Source organism: Phyllostomus hastatus, unplaced genomic scaffold, assembly GCF_019186645.2.
Source record: "Phyllostomus hastatus isolate PE091 unplaced genomic scaffold, TTU_PhHast_1.1 phas_contig_699, whole genome shotgun sequence".
Lineage (NCBI taxonomy): Eukaryota > Metazoa > Chordata > Mammalia > Chiroptera > Phyllostomidae > Phyllostomus > Phyllostomus hastatus.
The window spans coordinates 558,537-573,849 of NW_025333941.1; the positions used below are offsets into that span (position 1 = coordinate 558,537).

Consider the following 15,313-nt stretch of genomic DNA (forward strand, 5'->3'; position numbering starts at 1 on the left):
CCTACTAAGTTGGTTATTTCTGAGTGAAAAGAAAATAACTAAGATAAAATAAATTGTTGAAGGTTACTGGAATAAAAATATTGAGAAAGGCATTTTATAAATAAATGCTAGAACCTAATTACATGAATATCCTCATACCCTAACTCAATAGGGACTGTTCAATATGTTATTCAAATGCAAGCTCAAGTGGCTATAAAATACGTCCCTCCATGCCTGCTGCTGAAGCAGAGGAAATGTACTTATGAAACTCTTACTGTCCTCATCTGTGGAAATTGTAGATGGTAATTGTACTTCACAGCATTGTGTTCTTAGAGCTTGGTCCCCAAATAAATTGTAAGGTGACAGCCTCCTAGTGCACAACTAGCAAAAATAAGATTAATAATGAATAACTAATAATAGATAGGCATAGTAAATATGATCCCATCTCATGGTCACATGGGTAAAACTGGATTGGTGTATGGCGTGCCCTCAAATTATATGTAAATGTAATACAGGATTCAAAATACAGGGAAATGAAGACAGAAAATTTAGATCACAAAAGCATCTAGGTTCAAAATGATCCAGAGTGTATGTCTAATGAAGGCCTATGGGAGTGATTGCTCCCATTTACCTGCTTTTCTCTTTTGACAACATTCAGCCTTGACTTTCGTCCAAGTTGAAAGTCTTGCTGTGTCACAATTGGTTTATTGTTCAGCAAGACAAATGCTGAGACTTCCTAAGAATCCCTTCCCAGCACTTGAGATATTATTTCACAAAATGATTGGTTACCAATGCATCTTTTACACTGATTCATAACCAAAGAGGGCAGTGTGGACAAAATTGAGACCACATAATAAACCTGCTGAGGTCAGGGGAGGCCTGTGTGGTGGGGCTTACAAACTGAGGGAACTGAAGTAACCACATAGGATGGTCTGAAATTGAATTTTAATCAAAAGTGAATCACGGTGTGTAGTCATGTGTAGTGAAGGCCAATCTCTTTCCTAATGAAAGTCAATCTTTACCTTAAATAAGGTGTTTATTTTCTTTTTAGTTTTGTCCTTTAACATAACATACCTTTAAAATGTCAGGGTAGTTTTCCTTATTCCTGACCCCTGACTGGAGACAATACATACCCTCTCATTATTATTGTTATTGTGTTCATTCTTAACTGCTATCTTTCCCATACCAACCAACTTCAAAATTGTGTCCATTTGTTTTACTTTTCACCCAGTCTCAGACATTTCTGCACTTTGCATCCTCCAATTCCTTAATGCATAGCCCATAGATTTTGCGTAACCCCTTAGGCTCTGGCTTTCCCTGTACTGTATAAAATAAGGGGCGACACTGCCATGTTTCAGAACATTCTCTCAGTCAATTGTGGTTTTGCTTCCCAGTAATTATCACCATGTTTGGCCCAAGTAGACTCATAAAAATTCCTGTCAGGTTGAAACATTTCTTACGTTGACAGCTAAAGATTCCAAGCTTCTGATCAGAACTTGATCTTTCTGGTGACCTGCCCTTATTCTGCAACTATCCAGAGGCCTGCCAAGAGTTGCGTCATTAGAACAAAAGACAGTCTTATCACCCACATCCCTTAGAATTCCCGAAGAGTTAGCTGCTCTTTACTAAAATCCAAGAAAGAAGATCAAACTTATTTTTGTAACATCACATGAGAGAACTGATGCTTCTCGAGGTGGGTCACTCACCCAGAGTCACACAGCCTGCAGGTGGACTCTGTATCATCAGTGAGCACCTGGCACATAAGCTTCTCTTTTTGAGGGGGGTTTCTCCTTCTATCAGAGGGATTCAAAACTTAAACACTACCTTTCCCCTACTCCTAGTGATTGAGAATCCTGATGTAAATTGAGTGCAGGTTCTGAGGTTCACTGGTTCATGATTTAGAAACTAGAAGAAAGATGGGGCTATTGTTTCTGCTACTGGGGTAACTGATGGGCAGGCTGTGACAGGCACAGCTTTATATGAAAAAGAACATGTTGTTTTTAACTTCAGAGTGTGGCCGTGACAGTGCGACCTTGAGACCAGACTTGCAGGGGTAACTCCCTAACTTCTATTTCTATAGCTATTCAGTGGTATCATAAGTGCTGAATCTTTGTGTAAAAGACTTGTCTACACACAAGTTCATGTGTGCAGGTTTACTTGTAAGAGCCCCAAACTGGAAAGAACACAAGTGTCCATGAAGGATTAATAGATAATCAATATTAATACATTCCTGGAATGAGATATAAATAGAGAATAAAAAGAGAGAACTATGTCAATATAGCCAAATTTGGCCTCACATCAAATACTTTATGATAAAAATTTTGAAAATTCCAGAAAGTGCCAATGAATTTATAATGAAAAAAATTGAAGAGGGTTCTGTTAACACTTAAAAAGCAGGTGGAGAAGTGAAGAAAAAGGAGATTACAAGAGGGCATTAGAAGACATTAATAGTAAGGGACATGGTCTTTATTTTCATTGTACAACTTCTCCGGTGCATGTGTCTGAAAACACTTCATAAATTGCACACTTTCAATATGTTAAGCTCATTATATTCAACTATAATTCAATAAGAATACTACAATTATATTTATATCTATGAAATATTGCCTAAGGTATAAATTGAATACAAAGTAGAAAACAAAAAAGAAAAAAAAGAAGATACCCAACTTAACATCACATTTTCTTTCCTGTGTTTTTACTTGTCTACAGGGGGCGACAGGATTACTCTGAAGAAGGAGCCTTTCTGGGGCACCGCCGACTTCATCTCAGCAGCACCCATAGTGCAGCAGGGGAACAACCTCAACAGCATCTCTCATTCCACAGTCCTTCTAACTCTTTATACCTTGCAATGGACTCTGTCTGCTCTTCCAAGCAGCAAAGCATCACCCCTACAATGTCAATCTTCTAAGGAAGATTTTTTTTCAATCCCTCTGTTTTGTATGGAGTAAATGTCCACTAACCCTCCAGGTTTCTGCCCAGTGGATATTTTTCTGATAGGTGCTCTCTGTGCTCCCCAGACCGGCCGAGACACAATTACATACTCTGGAGGGACCAGAAGTTTTCTTTTGAGTCCCCTTCACTGGATTATAATTAAGTTTCCAGAGCCCTGATTTACCTGACAGCATGTCTCTGTTACAAGGAAAAGTCGATGAGCACAGGGCCCGTACTTGTCCTATTCTGTTTGGAGTTTCCAGGGCCCAGCCATGCCAGATGCTCCACAAACATGCATTAAATCAGTAAGGGAAATTACCCAGTGGAAACCTGTCACACTATGTGACACTTGACATAAAATCATGTTCCTGTAAACACACAGGCACTGGTGTCAGTATGACAGGAGGATGCCACCTGCTTGGGGACATGCGAGGGTCGGGCTTTTATTTTTCATACATTCAGGAGGAATGAAAGGAACTTACTAATAGTGAGGGGTTGGACTACATTTTATTCCTCCAAAGTCACAACCCTCCACATTCCCACCTTGTGAGTTATGCCTCATCACCCCAGGTCTGTGGTTTTCCTGTTCTCAAAGATACCTGAGAGGACAGAAACACTGGATCCTCAACCCCTGGAAGAGCTGCTTCCTGTGAAAGAAAGAATACACTCTGACCTTGTCGGCATCAGGGAAGACTTTCCATTCCCAAAATTCTTGGTCTGTGGGGCACAGACTGCCTGTTGTCTTTGAAGACATGTCCCCACTTTAAGATGTCCTGGGGAACAAGTGAAACTTTTTGTGCAGAATGGGACATAGAACCCAGAATGTGTGGTTGCTTCCATCTCTCAGGTGCTGGGATTCTAAAAGAACCTATTCTCTCCTAGTAAAATAACACACTGGGGTCCTAGTTGAGTATTCACCTGGAGATGCTCCTGCTTCACCACCCTATGAGCAGACAGGGACACAGAAATGACTTACATACTTCACCACCACTACATCACCACCAATGCAGTGATGGTGGACACACAGGACATACTTTGGATGCATCCTCCAGGCCAGCACCCTTTTACACAAACCTCAGGAGGACCTTCACTAGGCCCTCCTTTTGGATACTTGAAAGCTGAAAGCACTGTATTTCTCAGCACATGCCCCTGGTGGGACAGTGATCCTCACACTGGACTCATAATATTCAAGACAATGCATACCTTTTCACTAGGTTCACCATGTACTGGGCAGAAACCCTGTGTGGTATCTGACATTGGCTGTAGGTCTGCTTCTGTTCTCTAGGGCACAACATTGAGATACACAGGAAATAGACACAGGAACTGGGCTTTGACCAAGATGGAGAAGTAGCCTGAGCTTCATGCCCTGTTCCAAAAGGCCTTTCTCCAGTCCTCCCTCTTGACTGGTCTGTCCCACCTGCTACTACTAGAGACTGTCAGCAGAAAGGGGCCATTCAGTAACCCTGACAAGCTTAGGGATCACATGTCAAGCCTGACAATACTCACAAAATATTTCTATCAGAAATTTATCACTTGTCAGATTGTCATATCGCAGGCTTGTATTTTCCTTATGAAAGGTCAGTCTTTAATGTAAGTGAGCCCTGATCCACTTTTGTGCATCTTGGGAAGCATAAGTTTGACACATCAGAGTGATTTTGTTCTCTGGACCATTCACGTCACGGAGTCTGGGACAAGTGTGTGAAACCACAACATCCTTTATGCTATCTGGACCCCTGCACACCTTCCCTGTGTGCTCTAAATGGTAATTATCCTCTACCCACCAATGTAAAAAATATGTGTGTCTCCATTTTGCCTTTTTCTTTTCAATTCTGGAGATTGCTTTGCTATGTTTTATTTCACTTTCTTCTGGATTTTGTCTAAATTTTTGTCTTCTATTTTGATGACAATGTATAAAATAATCTGAAAAAACTGCCTTTGTTCAAATCATTTGAGTGCTTTCTCCAAGGCATATGAGGTCAGTTTGGCTCAGATAAACTCATTACATGGCTGTATAAGCTTGGAGTTTTTTTTTTACCCAGAGAGAGTCCAGAAGCACCTCCTCTCTTAGGGGTTCCTGTGCTGCTCTCTACTCTATGCCTGGCATCCTGCATGGACAAGCATGGGGAGTCTGCCCAGGGATAACTCAGAGGTTTTCCCAGCAGCCAGCAGCACAGGGCAGGTCCTACAAAAAGACTTGGGGAGGAATGGTCTACCTGAAACTGTCTCTTGAGAACCAGGCAGCACACAGGCACCCAAACTTTCACAACAATCCTTTCTTCCTGGGACACAGAGAGGACATCTCCCACTTCACACCCAAAACTGCATGTCCTACTGAGAATTCTGGTTTTGAGTTTTTGTCCCTGGAAGCAAAAGCCAGTCTGGTGACCACCTCAGATAGAGGAAGAGTCCCCTCTGCAATTATCACTGAGCTTGAACACTTCTCATTCCCAGAGTTATTTCTATTACCTTCATGTGGGAAAAAAATAAAACCAGAGAGCTTTTGAGAACATGGGGGAGACCTGGTGCCCAGCTGGGTTTCTGTGTCACAAATAAATAACCCCCTTTTTTTATGATATCTGGGGCTCTCTGTGTAGTTCTGACAGACCCAAGCTAAATGCACAGCAGTTGCCAATGCTGGCATTAGTGAGTCATCCTCCCAAGACACCCATGTCCCTGTCAACCTTGCTATTGCAAGTGAGCTCCACAAATGATAATTAAGATCAACCTCCCCACAGAGCTTGTCAGATACAGAGTCTCTGGCCCACTGCATCCAGGCAGAATCTGCTGTTTAACAGGATCTGGAGACTTCCGTTGTGCACAGGCCAGCAGGAGAGGAGCTTCTACTTTGACATCAAAGGATCTCACTCTGAATGGGCATCCAAATTTGCTGGACAGCTGCGTAAGCTGCAGTTTTAGGTGTCACCTGGGCATTGCAATGTTATACTGTTTCACAGGTGATGTGGTACATAGCAGGATTGACTTCCTTCTGACAGGTTTCTGTGACTTAGCACAAGAACTACTGCTCTGAATGGAAGAGTCAAATGTAAAAGAGGCATTGGAAAAGACTACTGGGCACCTGGCATGAACCTGCGGAAAAGCCCTAAAACCCAGAAACCCAGGCTTGTGCTTTTCCAAATACAGCATGACAGTGGGTGTTTGTGTGTGCATATGTGTGTGCATGTGTGTTTGTGTGGTGCTGAGAGGCCTCAGAAGTTCCCAAGGAACCAAATTGTAGGAGGGCAGTACTGGTTAGAAGGGCCACGGGTGGCTAAAACTAGAGCAGGGAGTGGTATGGTCATGTACATACTCCCTGCCCCTATCCCACATGACAAGATTGGTAACTTTGCCCCAGAATAAAGCTCAGGGCTCAGTAGGACACACAGCAGATTGTACCATTTGGGACAGTGGTTGCTGTGAACCTCACCAAAAGTGAAGCTTCTCTCAAAACAGGCACCACAGAGCAGACAACATACACCATGGGATCGCTGTCAGTCTCTACCTACAGAGGACTTGTCCACTGGAAAGGGCTCCTGCTACTTGGTGAGTAGGAGATAATTCCTTGGGGTAGACTAAGGATCTGACCCAGAGACTGGCTGGAGTCTGCTAAAGACCCAGGGATCTGAGAAAAGAGGGAAGGCTTCTGTCTGGACCTGAGGGTGAAGGACAAGGAGCAGAGTAGGATGGGTAAGGGGGCCCAGCAAGAGGAAAATCTCATAATCTGGAAGTGGTGGGAGGCAGGAAAATGTGGATTGCTGTGTATTTCCTGTTATTAATCACTGAGTATTGAATAATGAAAACTGGTAATAATAATAATGATTTATGTCAGGAAATATTAAAAAAAAAAACCAGGGATGCTAAACATTGCCATCACTACAAAACCCAGAAATGGGAAGATAAACCCCAGGAGGTACAGCACTCATTCATTCATCCCCATCTATTTTCAAGCTGTTGCAGTCACTGGAGCTAGAAGATCAGACAAGCCCTGCTCTCAGAAAGTCCATGTTCTATGGAGGAGAGAGGGACAAGGAAAGGTGTAGATGTGAGGTCAGGTACCCAGAAAAGGCATGAAAAAAAAAAGAGCAGGACAGGTCAGAAAGTGAAGGCAGAGAATCTTTAGAGAAGGCGGTCAGCAAATGTGTCTTTCAAGACTGCCCCTGAGTGTTAGCGTTGCTCTAAGCACAGTGATGAGGTGACCAAGACAAGCACCTGGAGAATAGTATTTGAAACAGAAAAAAAAGTAATAGCTTCAGATGTGCTGAAGTAATGGGAGCCATGCTGTTGACCTTGACCGTGGGAGACACACACTCACCTGCAGACCAAGGCTGAGAGATAAATATACCCATTCAGGATTCAGGGTCTCATCTTTCTGTCCCAATACATAGATATAAATATTGATCAATTTTTTTCTTATTTCCTAGTTTCACTCTTAACTTTCTGGAGCCTGCCCACCACAGCTGAAATCCATGTTTTGGACAGCTTTGCTTCTGAAGGGCAAGATGTGCTTCTACGTATCCACAATAAGCCTCCTGAATCTGTAGGCATAGTGTGGTACAAGGGTAAAGGTGTGGACAAAAATAATATAATTGCATTTTCTATGATGACATCCGGTTTCCATTTAAGTGGTCCTGGAGATAATGGAGAACAGATGATAACTGATGATGGATCCTTGCTATTGAAAAATGTCACCGTGAATGATACAGGACCATACACTGTAGCTGTCCACCTTCCAGATTCAGAACCAGAAATAGCATCTGGGCTGCTTCACTTGTTTGGTGAGTGATTGCTCTCTGATGACTGGAGGTTGGGTGGGGTGACTCCTATTTCACATACATGACTGGCAACCCTGGACACTACTGCCATCCCCCTCTGCATTTTGTTTCAGAGTCAATTTTGACATTTAAGGCAGGATTCACAGAGTATAGACAAATTTCTTAAGATCTCAGTTCCTTTCCCAATGTGCAGTCCTGCAGGCATTCACTGCTGACAGATGGGTCAGTCTGAAGAGAGAAATGCAGCAGAGAGATACCATTCTCAGTTCAGCCCCCTGAGCATGTTCCTATGACTTGAACTGAGGCTAACCCTCTATACTAGGTCAGGGCATTGTCTGAGAGGCCTCCTAGTACTCACACAGAGCTCAGCTCAGAAACCACTCCCCAGAATACTGTGCCAGGTTTCTTGAAACCAGGGACACAAGGCAACCTGTGCCATTTTGGATTTGGTGTCTCAAACAGTCTCAGTGTGTGAAGGTTAATGGGCCTCTGAGTCACAAGGCTCCCGAGGCAGTGACCAGTCCTGCCTCAGGCCGAGGAGTCACATTTTGGCAGAAATGGAGTTTGGTGTTACCTGAGTCTGTGTGTGGAGAGTACAGTTAGACAATGTCTGGGGATATAGCAGACTGTCCTGGGGGACTTAGGAAGTTTCAGAAGAAGGTCAGCATCTCCAGAAAGAAACTGAGGAGAAAAGATGCTCCTGGAAGGTCCTCATTCACCAGGGATAAGCCCAGACCAATAAGACATTTGGGAGTTGTTCAATAAGAAATGTTATTTTGGAGCAGCTCCTCTGTTTCAAGATTAAGGTCACATGCTGACAATATTTTACAGTTAACATACTGATAACCTTTTTCATTGAGAACAAACAGAGGAACAGGAAGATACAGCCACTCTAGCAGACTCAAACAGAATATGTGCAGCTCATTTAACTCACTCTTGGGCTGCCTATAGCCATAGACTTAATTTCTCTACCTTGGGGAACACAGAAGAGGGTCTTTGGATTCTGAACCAAAATAACTGATTCAGAGACTTTTTTTTTATTACGTGTCCTCAGCTCATAGGAATACTTTTTGGTGTGTGGAGTGAAAACATGGAGGCATAGACTATTTTTACTCTAGAACCAAAGTAACTGCAGTAACAATCAGAATCACTGTATACATTACCCAGGCATCCCACTCAGGTGTCCCATCAATCCCTCCCTGAACTGGATTTGACATCACTTATTTGTTTCCTTCTTTGGTGCACTTTCTCCCACCAGATACAAATAAAAGGACTTTGTCTTCTCACTACCCACTCTACCTCTGAAACCAGCTCAGGGACTAATAAGTAAACAACAACAACAACAACAACAACAAACTCAGTTGCTGTTGATGAATTTGGAAGAAATAAATAGGGAATGAATGAAATGAACGAGTGATCGAAAATCACTTCTGAGGCTGGAACTTGCATGCAGAGTCCTTTAAATTCTGACCATGAGGGACAGGCTTTCTGTGCCTCCAGGAACTAAGACCATCATCTCAGATCCTTTTCTTTTCTTTTTCTAAGGAAATAGTCTTTCTTGCCATTAGTTTAAGGGCCTAGGTTATTAATCATCATTTCACACACAGAATAATTTTAAGTTTTTTCACATTTCTATCTCATGGCCACCTTACACAAATTGTACAAGCACCAGAATTTCAGGAAGTCAGTGCTCCCCATTTGCTGTAAGTCACTCTTAATTTGTAATTTTCTTAAATGTAATTTTCCATTTACACAAGTTCTCACCTGCTGTCAGGGGAGAGAGACTTGAATGTTCAAGGGAAAAGCAGACAATTCTGCTGCCATTATTAGCCTCTGCCTATCCTTATTTATTTATTTATTTATTTATTTATTTATTTATTTAGCTAAATGACTTCTTGGACACTGTTCTAGCATTCATTGCCTCACTGGCTCATTTCACTCACACTTCCTGGGAAAACCTGACCCACCTCATGAGCCAGAGGCCCGAGTAGTCAACCTGCTGCTTGCTTGCTTACGGACTTTATTTGTTGTTTCATTCAAACCCCAGTCTTGAGGATGTCCTGAGAAATGGTGCCCCAGAGAATCACACCTCAGCTGGGTGATAGAAGTCTGTGCAGCTGCAAGGAAAGGCTTCTGGTCAACCAAGAAGTCATGTGGTCTGGGAAATATTGTGTTAGCTCTGGGCTGTTATGTATGCCCTTTGTTACATGAATACCTTTCTTCTATTCCCACAGTCAATGTCTTTTGTTAAATGCTTAACTTCTTCCCTCTAGAGATTAATGATACCATGACATTGACTCAGTTGGCAAGAAAATAAAGTCTTGTTCAGAGTGAGAAGCCTTTTAGATAGAAATCCTCAAAGTGGAAGCCATGAACACTGGATTGGGTCATTCTTAATCACTAATAATTTGTTTAACAAAAACTGAATGCTTTTCTACTTGCTGTAAACTTCCCTTGGCCCCAGAGATGGACAAAGGTGGTAACCTTGCCATCCCCAAAGTATATAAATATTTTCATAAGGAGTAGAACCTGATGTTTTGCAATGTTTGTGAAAAAAGTTCTAGGACCAGAACAATAAAGCTAATGAAAGAAAAACTGTACCTGATGATGAGGTTATGAGCCATAAGAACTGGGAAGGGGTTTTTTGTGCTGCTGCTACAGAGATGAGTGAGAAAACAGGTATAGAATCCACCTGAGCTTATATGGGCTCAGAGAGGAAATGCATCTTCCACTTTACATACCATCACCTGAACTTAGACAATTTTCTGTCTGCAAATGTCAAGTACATACTCTGGTGACCTTTACATTGCTCACTGTGGACTGTGAGTGGTGGAGATCTCTGAGGGAGCAGCATGGCTCCATGTCTCAAGCACATTCTCAAAAATTTACATTCTCTGTTTCTTTACAGAGTATCTGACAGTGCCCGTCATCCAAGCTGGAGGGCATACAGTCAGTGGGACTACGTATACTCTGGTCTTGAACTGCTACACAAAAGAACGCATAATCCAGTGGATGTTCAATGACAGGCCTCTGCTACTTACAAACAGAATTACTCTGACCAGGAACAACAAAAGACTAATCATAAACCCAGTCACAGGGGAAGATGCTGGGATTTACAAGTGTAAAGCATGGAACACCACCATGTGGGCTGAAAGTCAGCCCTTTAAACTGCTTTTGCTACATTTGTGACCCTCCTTTCTTCCTCTGAGTTACAGAACTCTAAGTTAAGTTTCTTTGCATTATTATTATATATTTGTCTGCAGGTGAATAGTTCCTAAAGATTTACATTAATTCAATAAACACTCAAAAATGTGAGCTGTCATTGTCATTATTGTTCACTTCAGGTCACATTTCAAACCAACCCCTGTCTTGGTTTGGCCTCACTTGTATTATGTCCACAGTGTAGTTAACATTGTGTCCCTCAGAGAATCAGCAGTTGTCCTGTGCTAACCAGTGAGAGCAGGTGATAAGCTCACAGAATCTGACCTCTGTCACTTCTCCATGCAAACATGAGGATGCACGTGGTCACAATTGTAGACAAAGGGAATGGACAAGAGGACACCCAGGTGGGTAGCAACACTGATCTTAGTCTTTCTTTTAGATAACTTTCAAAACATTTCTAAAGTCTCCACTATTGTTATTTACATGTCAATAAAACTATTTGATTAGTTTAGTCCATTTCTATTCTTTCTGTTAATAAGATATAATTGGAAATTTGGTAATAAAGTGAGGACTTTAGCTCCAATGTCCTAGTTCAGACCAATGCCCATGGAATTAGAAATGAACCCATAGTTTACGAAGCTAAGTTTGATCTCTTGGTCTTTTGGTACCTCCTGGAGAAGAGTACATCATTCAAAGCTAGAGAAACTGCAGGTAAGGTGTGAGGGTGAAGCTCCTTAACCTGAACTGGCAAAACTTCCACCATATGTTCTATAGAAAAACCTTCACTGGAGCAAACCAAGTGGTGAAAGTCAGTTCCTCTGCTCTTAGGTAACTAATGAGGTCAAATCATGTGACTCCAGCCACGTTGTAGGATCAAGTACACATTTTTTCCATCGGGATTATGTTTGAGGAGAGGAAATGTTACTATAGAAAAAAATGTGGTATCTGAATGGAAATCTCCAGAAGCCCAGCCTTCTGGGAGATCAGATTTTGGCTCTGTTCAGGGGCTCTCAGTTGTTTTGCACCTCTTTATAAATTGCATTAAGGGATAGAAATGAAAACTGGGTCTTGGCTGAAAGAGATGTAGTTGTGTTTCCTTCCATTGTGAAGAAAGCAGTTTTGTTATGAAACAGATGCCTTCCTGTTCCTCAGAATCACTGACCTTTACACAGGTTCTTCCCGATTGTAGGCATCTGACCTCCACACCTTTAGAACATTTTCTTAGGAAATGGAGTAGCAATTTTTTATTGCATGTAGGGAACCACTTCACATGGTGTGGAAATGCAGCTAGCCTTCATGTGGAAAACAAGTGGGGAGCAACAGGCACACAGGACCACAGCTATGGAGAGGTTTTCTCGTGGGGAATCAGGCCTACATTGTACCTTGGCCATTATGAGGCTTGCTTTTGCTAAAACTCCCTCACCCTCACTTGAGGCATCAAGTGCTTACTGTAACTTCCTAAAATCTGAGCTAAACCTCCCAAATATGGACTGTAACCATTTCAACCACTGTTTGCCTTGATCTGTAACATCCTTCTCTTTCAAGTAATTCACAACATTCATTCCTTTGTTATCTGTAAAAGGTAAAAGCCTACAGCCAACCTGTGCATAGCAAATGAGGACCATCCTCAATGTTATGTACCCAGAAAAGCAATAAAAGCCTGTCAAGGTAGAGGCCAGAGCAATGGCTCTCACTTAGAGAACTGACGTGCCATCCCTTTTCTCCACAGGATATCTATAGTCCATGTGTATTTGTTCATAGCAGCCCCAACACACATGGATTCTTCTGACCAGGATAAACATCAGCCCCTGACTTTAAATTTAGTTCTCCTGGTGTCTGTGTCTCATCTCTCCGGGATGGTTGAAGATCAACTTCTTTGAGGACCATTGAAAGCATGAGGTAAAAAGACAAACTGGGAAGATTTCATGAAATGTTTGTCTTTACACTTCTTTTTTGTAAAGCCAAATAGCAAACAGAAGAGTCTTTGATTCTTTATCGTGTTCTTAAAATCTTCTCATCCTTCTCTTTAAAGGGTGTTGCTTTCTGGCTCTCTATACTAACACATGGTCTTTAAGATAGTCTCTCTTGCCCCTTTAAATTTGTCTGATGCATCTTTCACTCTGACAGCATCTCCTTGTAATTACCCGATCTTTTCGCTTTTCTCACAGTGCCCATCCTTATCTTATTTTCAAATCATCCCATTTTTAAACATCTGGCTATAATTTTCCCAGTAACTGTTTCCAGTTGTCCTGCCTTCCTTCTGAATTGGTGTCCACAGCCAAACATGACCTGACTGCCCAGATTTCTCTCAGAATGAGTTTGCCTTCAAGTGGCCTTTGTATTAGAATCTGATAGAAAGGGCAGGTGTGAACCTTGGCACCTCTGCAGGGGCCTACCCATCAACAGTGTTTGCATTGTATATACATTTTCATTCACTTTCGAGGAAAATATTACCAAGGTTTGAAAACTATTCTGTCATGAACACCAGAAAGTCTAGCAAACATGTAGGTCCCTGTGACATCAGGCCCCACAGACCTGCACTGGGAGATGCTGTTTTGTGCCTCCTATGACCTGGAATTCAGGGCACAAACCAATGTCTTTCTCTTTGATTTCTCTGTCATGTTTGGAAAGTCCACACCTCTACCTTCAGTGTCTACAATCAGAACTTCAGCAACAGGAAATAAATCTCTTTTCTGGTCTACTTTTTAATCCTACTTGGGTCCTCTGAGGCATTGGACTGAATCCTCTGGTCAGAGGTGGATGGTGGGTAGGCAGAGTTGTGCATACAGGGCACTCAAAAAGAAATAGGATCTGCTCAGAGACCTGATGGGAAAGTGTAAAGCATAAGGCTTTGGGTATTAGGTATTGTATGGATTAAAGAGGACATAAGAAGGTGACTGAGGAGGTTTTGTTAATTAAGGAAACTCAGGACGAGGCTGAGGCATACATGTAAGTGGCTTGCTTACCTCAGTGATGAGGATGGGGCCACTGGAGCTGGTGCAGTAAGAGAGGGGAGCCATTCTCCCAGACTAGGATGGGTATGTGGGGAGAGACACAGGGTTGACAGAAAGAGTAAAGATTTGAAAGTTTGAAAGACTCAGTTTAGTCTTCTAAGAATAGTATAAGAGGGAAAATCAGATGCACTGGGCAACCAATGTAGTGAAACAGGAGACATGGAACAAGAATCAAGGGAGAGATGAGATGAACTTCCTGTTGAGGACTAGGATTCTGAGGAGTGATGAAAGTGTGTAAGATTTTGGACATCATGAGTACACAAATTTTAATCAGGAAGACAGTTGGAATCTCTGGTAGTTACACTAGCAGAGGGGTTGCAGTGGAGCCTGGCAAAGGTGGGGAATGCAGGGCAGGCTTGAGGATGAGGACAAGATTGAAGGTCAATGGTGTCCAGTCTCTATTTCAACCCAGTGGAAGCATATGGTACAGGCTCTCGAGGTATGGTCTGAGGGCCATCGTTTCCACACGGCCTTGGAGAACTGATAATAACTAAAACTCAATCCCATGACATGAGATGTGCCTCAGCTGAGTCAACAAGTTAGCCACGTTTTAGAGGATTTGTGTGTAAGTAGGTTGACTAGGTGTCTGGGGAGAGGCAAAAATAGTGGCTGATGGTGTGTGTGGTTGGGAGGGGAAATTGAGGGCCAGAATGAACTCAGAGTGGATGTTGACTTCTTTGTTGAAAGTGACAGGGAAGTTCTTGTGATTCCATGGTGAAAGCTTTGTGACAGACCCCTTGCTGAAGCAGTAGGTGCTTAAGGTCTGGGTCACATGCCCTTGTCTAATCCAGATCTATCACTTCTGTTTGTGATGGGCTCTGCTCTTATTGCTTGATATTAACATCCATGCATGCAATAGAACCCAAATCTGAGGAGGTCTAGCTACCTTGTCACATTACAGCCCAAATTTAGGCAATCTGAATCTTGTGGGAGTTAAAAGCCAATCAGGAGCTATTGCAGTATTGCTATAGAAAGCATGGCCTTCCCCTGAAGCCTAGAATTCTGAATGTCATTCTCTTATTAGGTCAAACCAGAGGGTTCATAAAGCACCTTTCATTCTTCTAACATTAACTGAATGGAGGTAGAAACACAACAACATGTCTTTTACTCTGCTGGGTATGTCCAGCATAGCCCAGAATGTGTGGCAGATCCCTGAGTGGTCACAGATGTGGATGTAATGCTTGGCCTAAACTGCCCACCCTTGCAGCTAATCTTTTCCCTGGTGTCACTGGTGTCACTGGTGTCACTAATGCCATTGTCTGAAAAAATATCAACATTGGTAGGCATCCACTTCCACCCTTCAAAGCTCAGGTGTCTACTGAGGCATTTAGACAACTTGCCCTTTGGGTCATTTCTACCAAGAAAGCCTGTAGTTCAAACCATTAAGAATGACACTAGTAGTGTGTATGGCTTTTGTGATTGGAGTTTGGTGTGAAATTGACTTGGAGGATGAAGTCA

General features: G+C 42.4%; 1 protein-coding gene across 1 annotated transcript in view; it reads left to right on the forward strand.

The window, feature by feature from the left end:
* Window positions 1-6,386: 6,386 nt before the first annotated feature.
* The window catches only part of LOC123825901 (carcinoembryonic antigen-related cell adhesion molecule 1-like), a 71,411-nt gene continuing 62,484 nt past the window's right edge, over window positions 6,387-15,313 (forward strand). Inside the window, exons 1-4 of the mRNA XM_045849552.1 lie at window positions 6,387-6,450; window positions 7,329-7,682; window positions 10,588-10,833; window positions 11,433-11,552. Of these exons, the coding sequence (XP_045705508.1) occupies window positions 6,387-6,450; window positions 7,329-7,682; window positions 10,588-10,833; window positions 11,433-11,552 (784 nt within the window). The remainder of the gene's footprint in view (window positions 6,451-7,328; window positions 7,683-10,587; window positions 10,834-11,432; window positions 11,553-15,313) is intronic.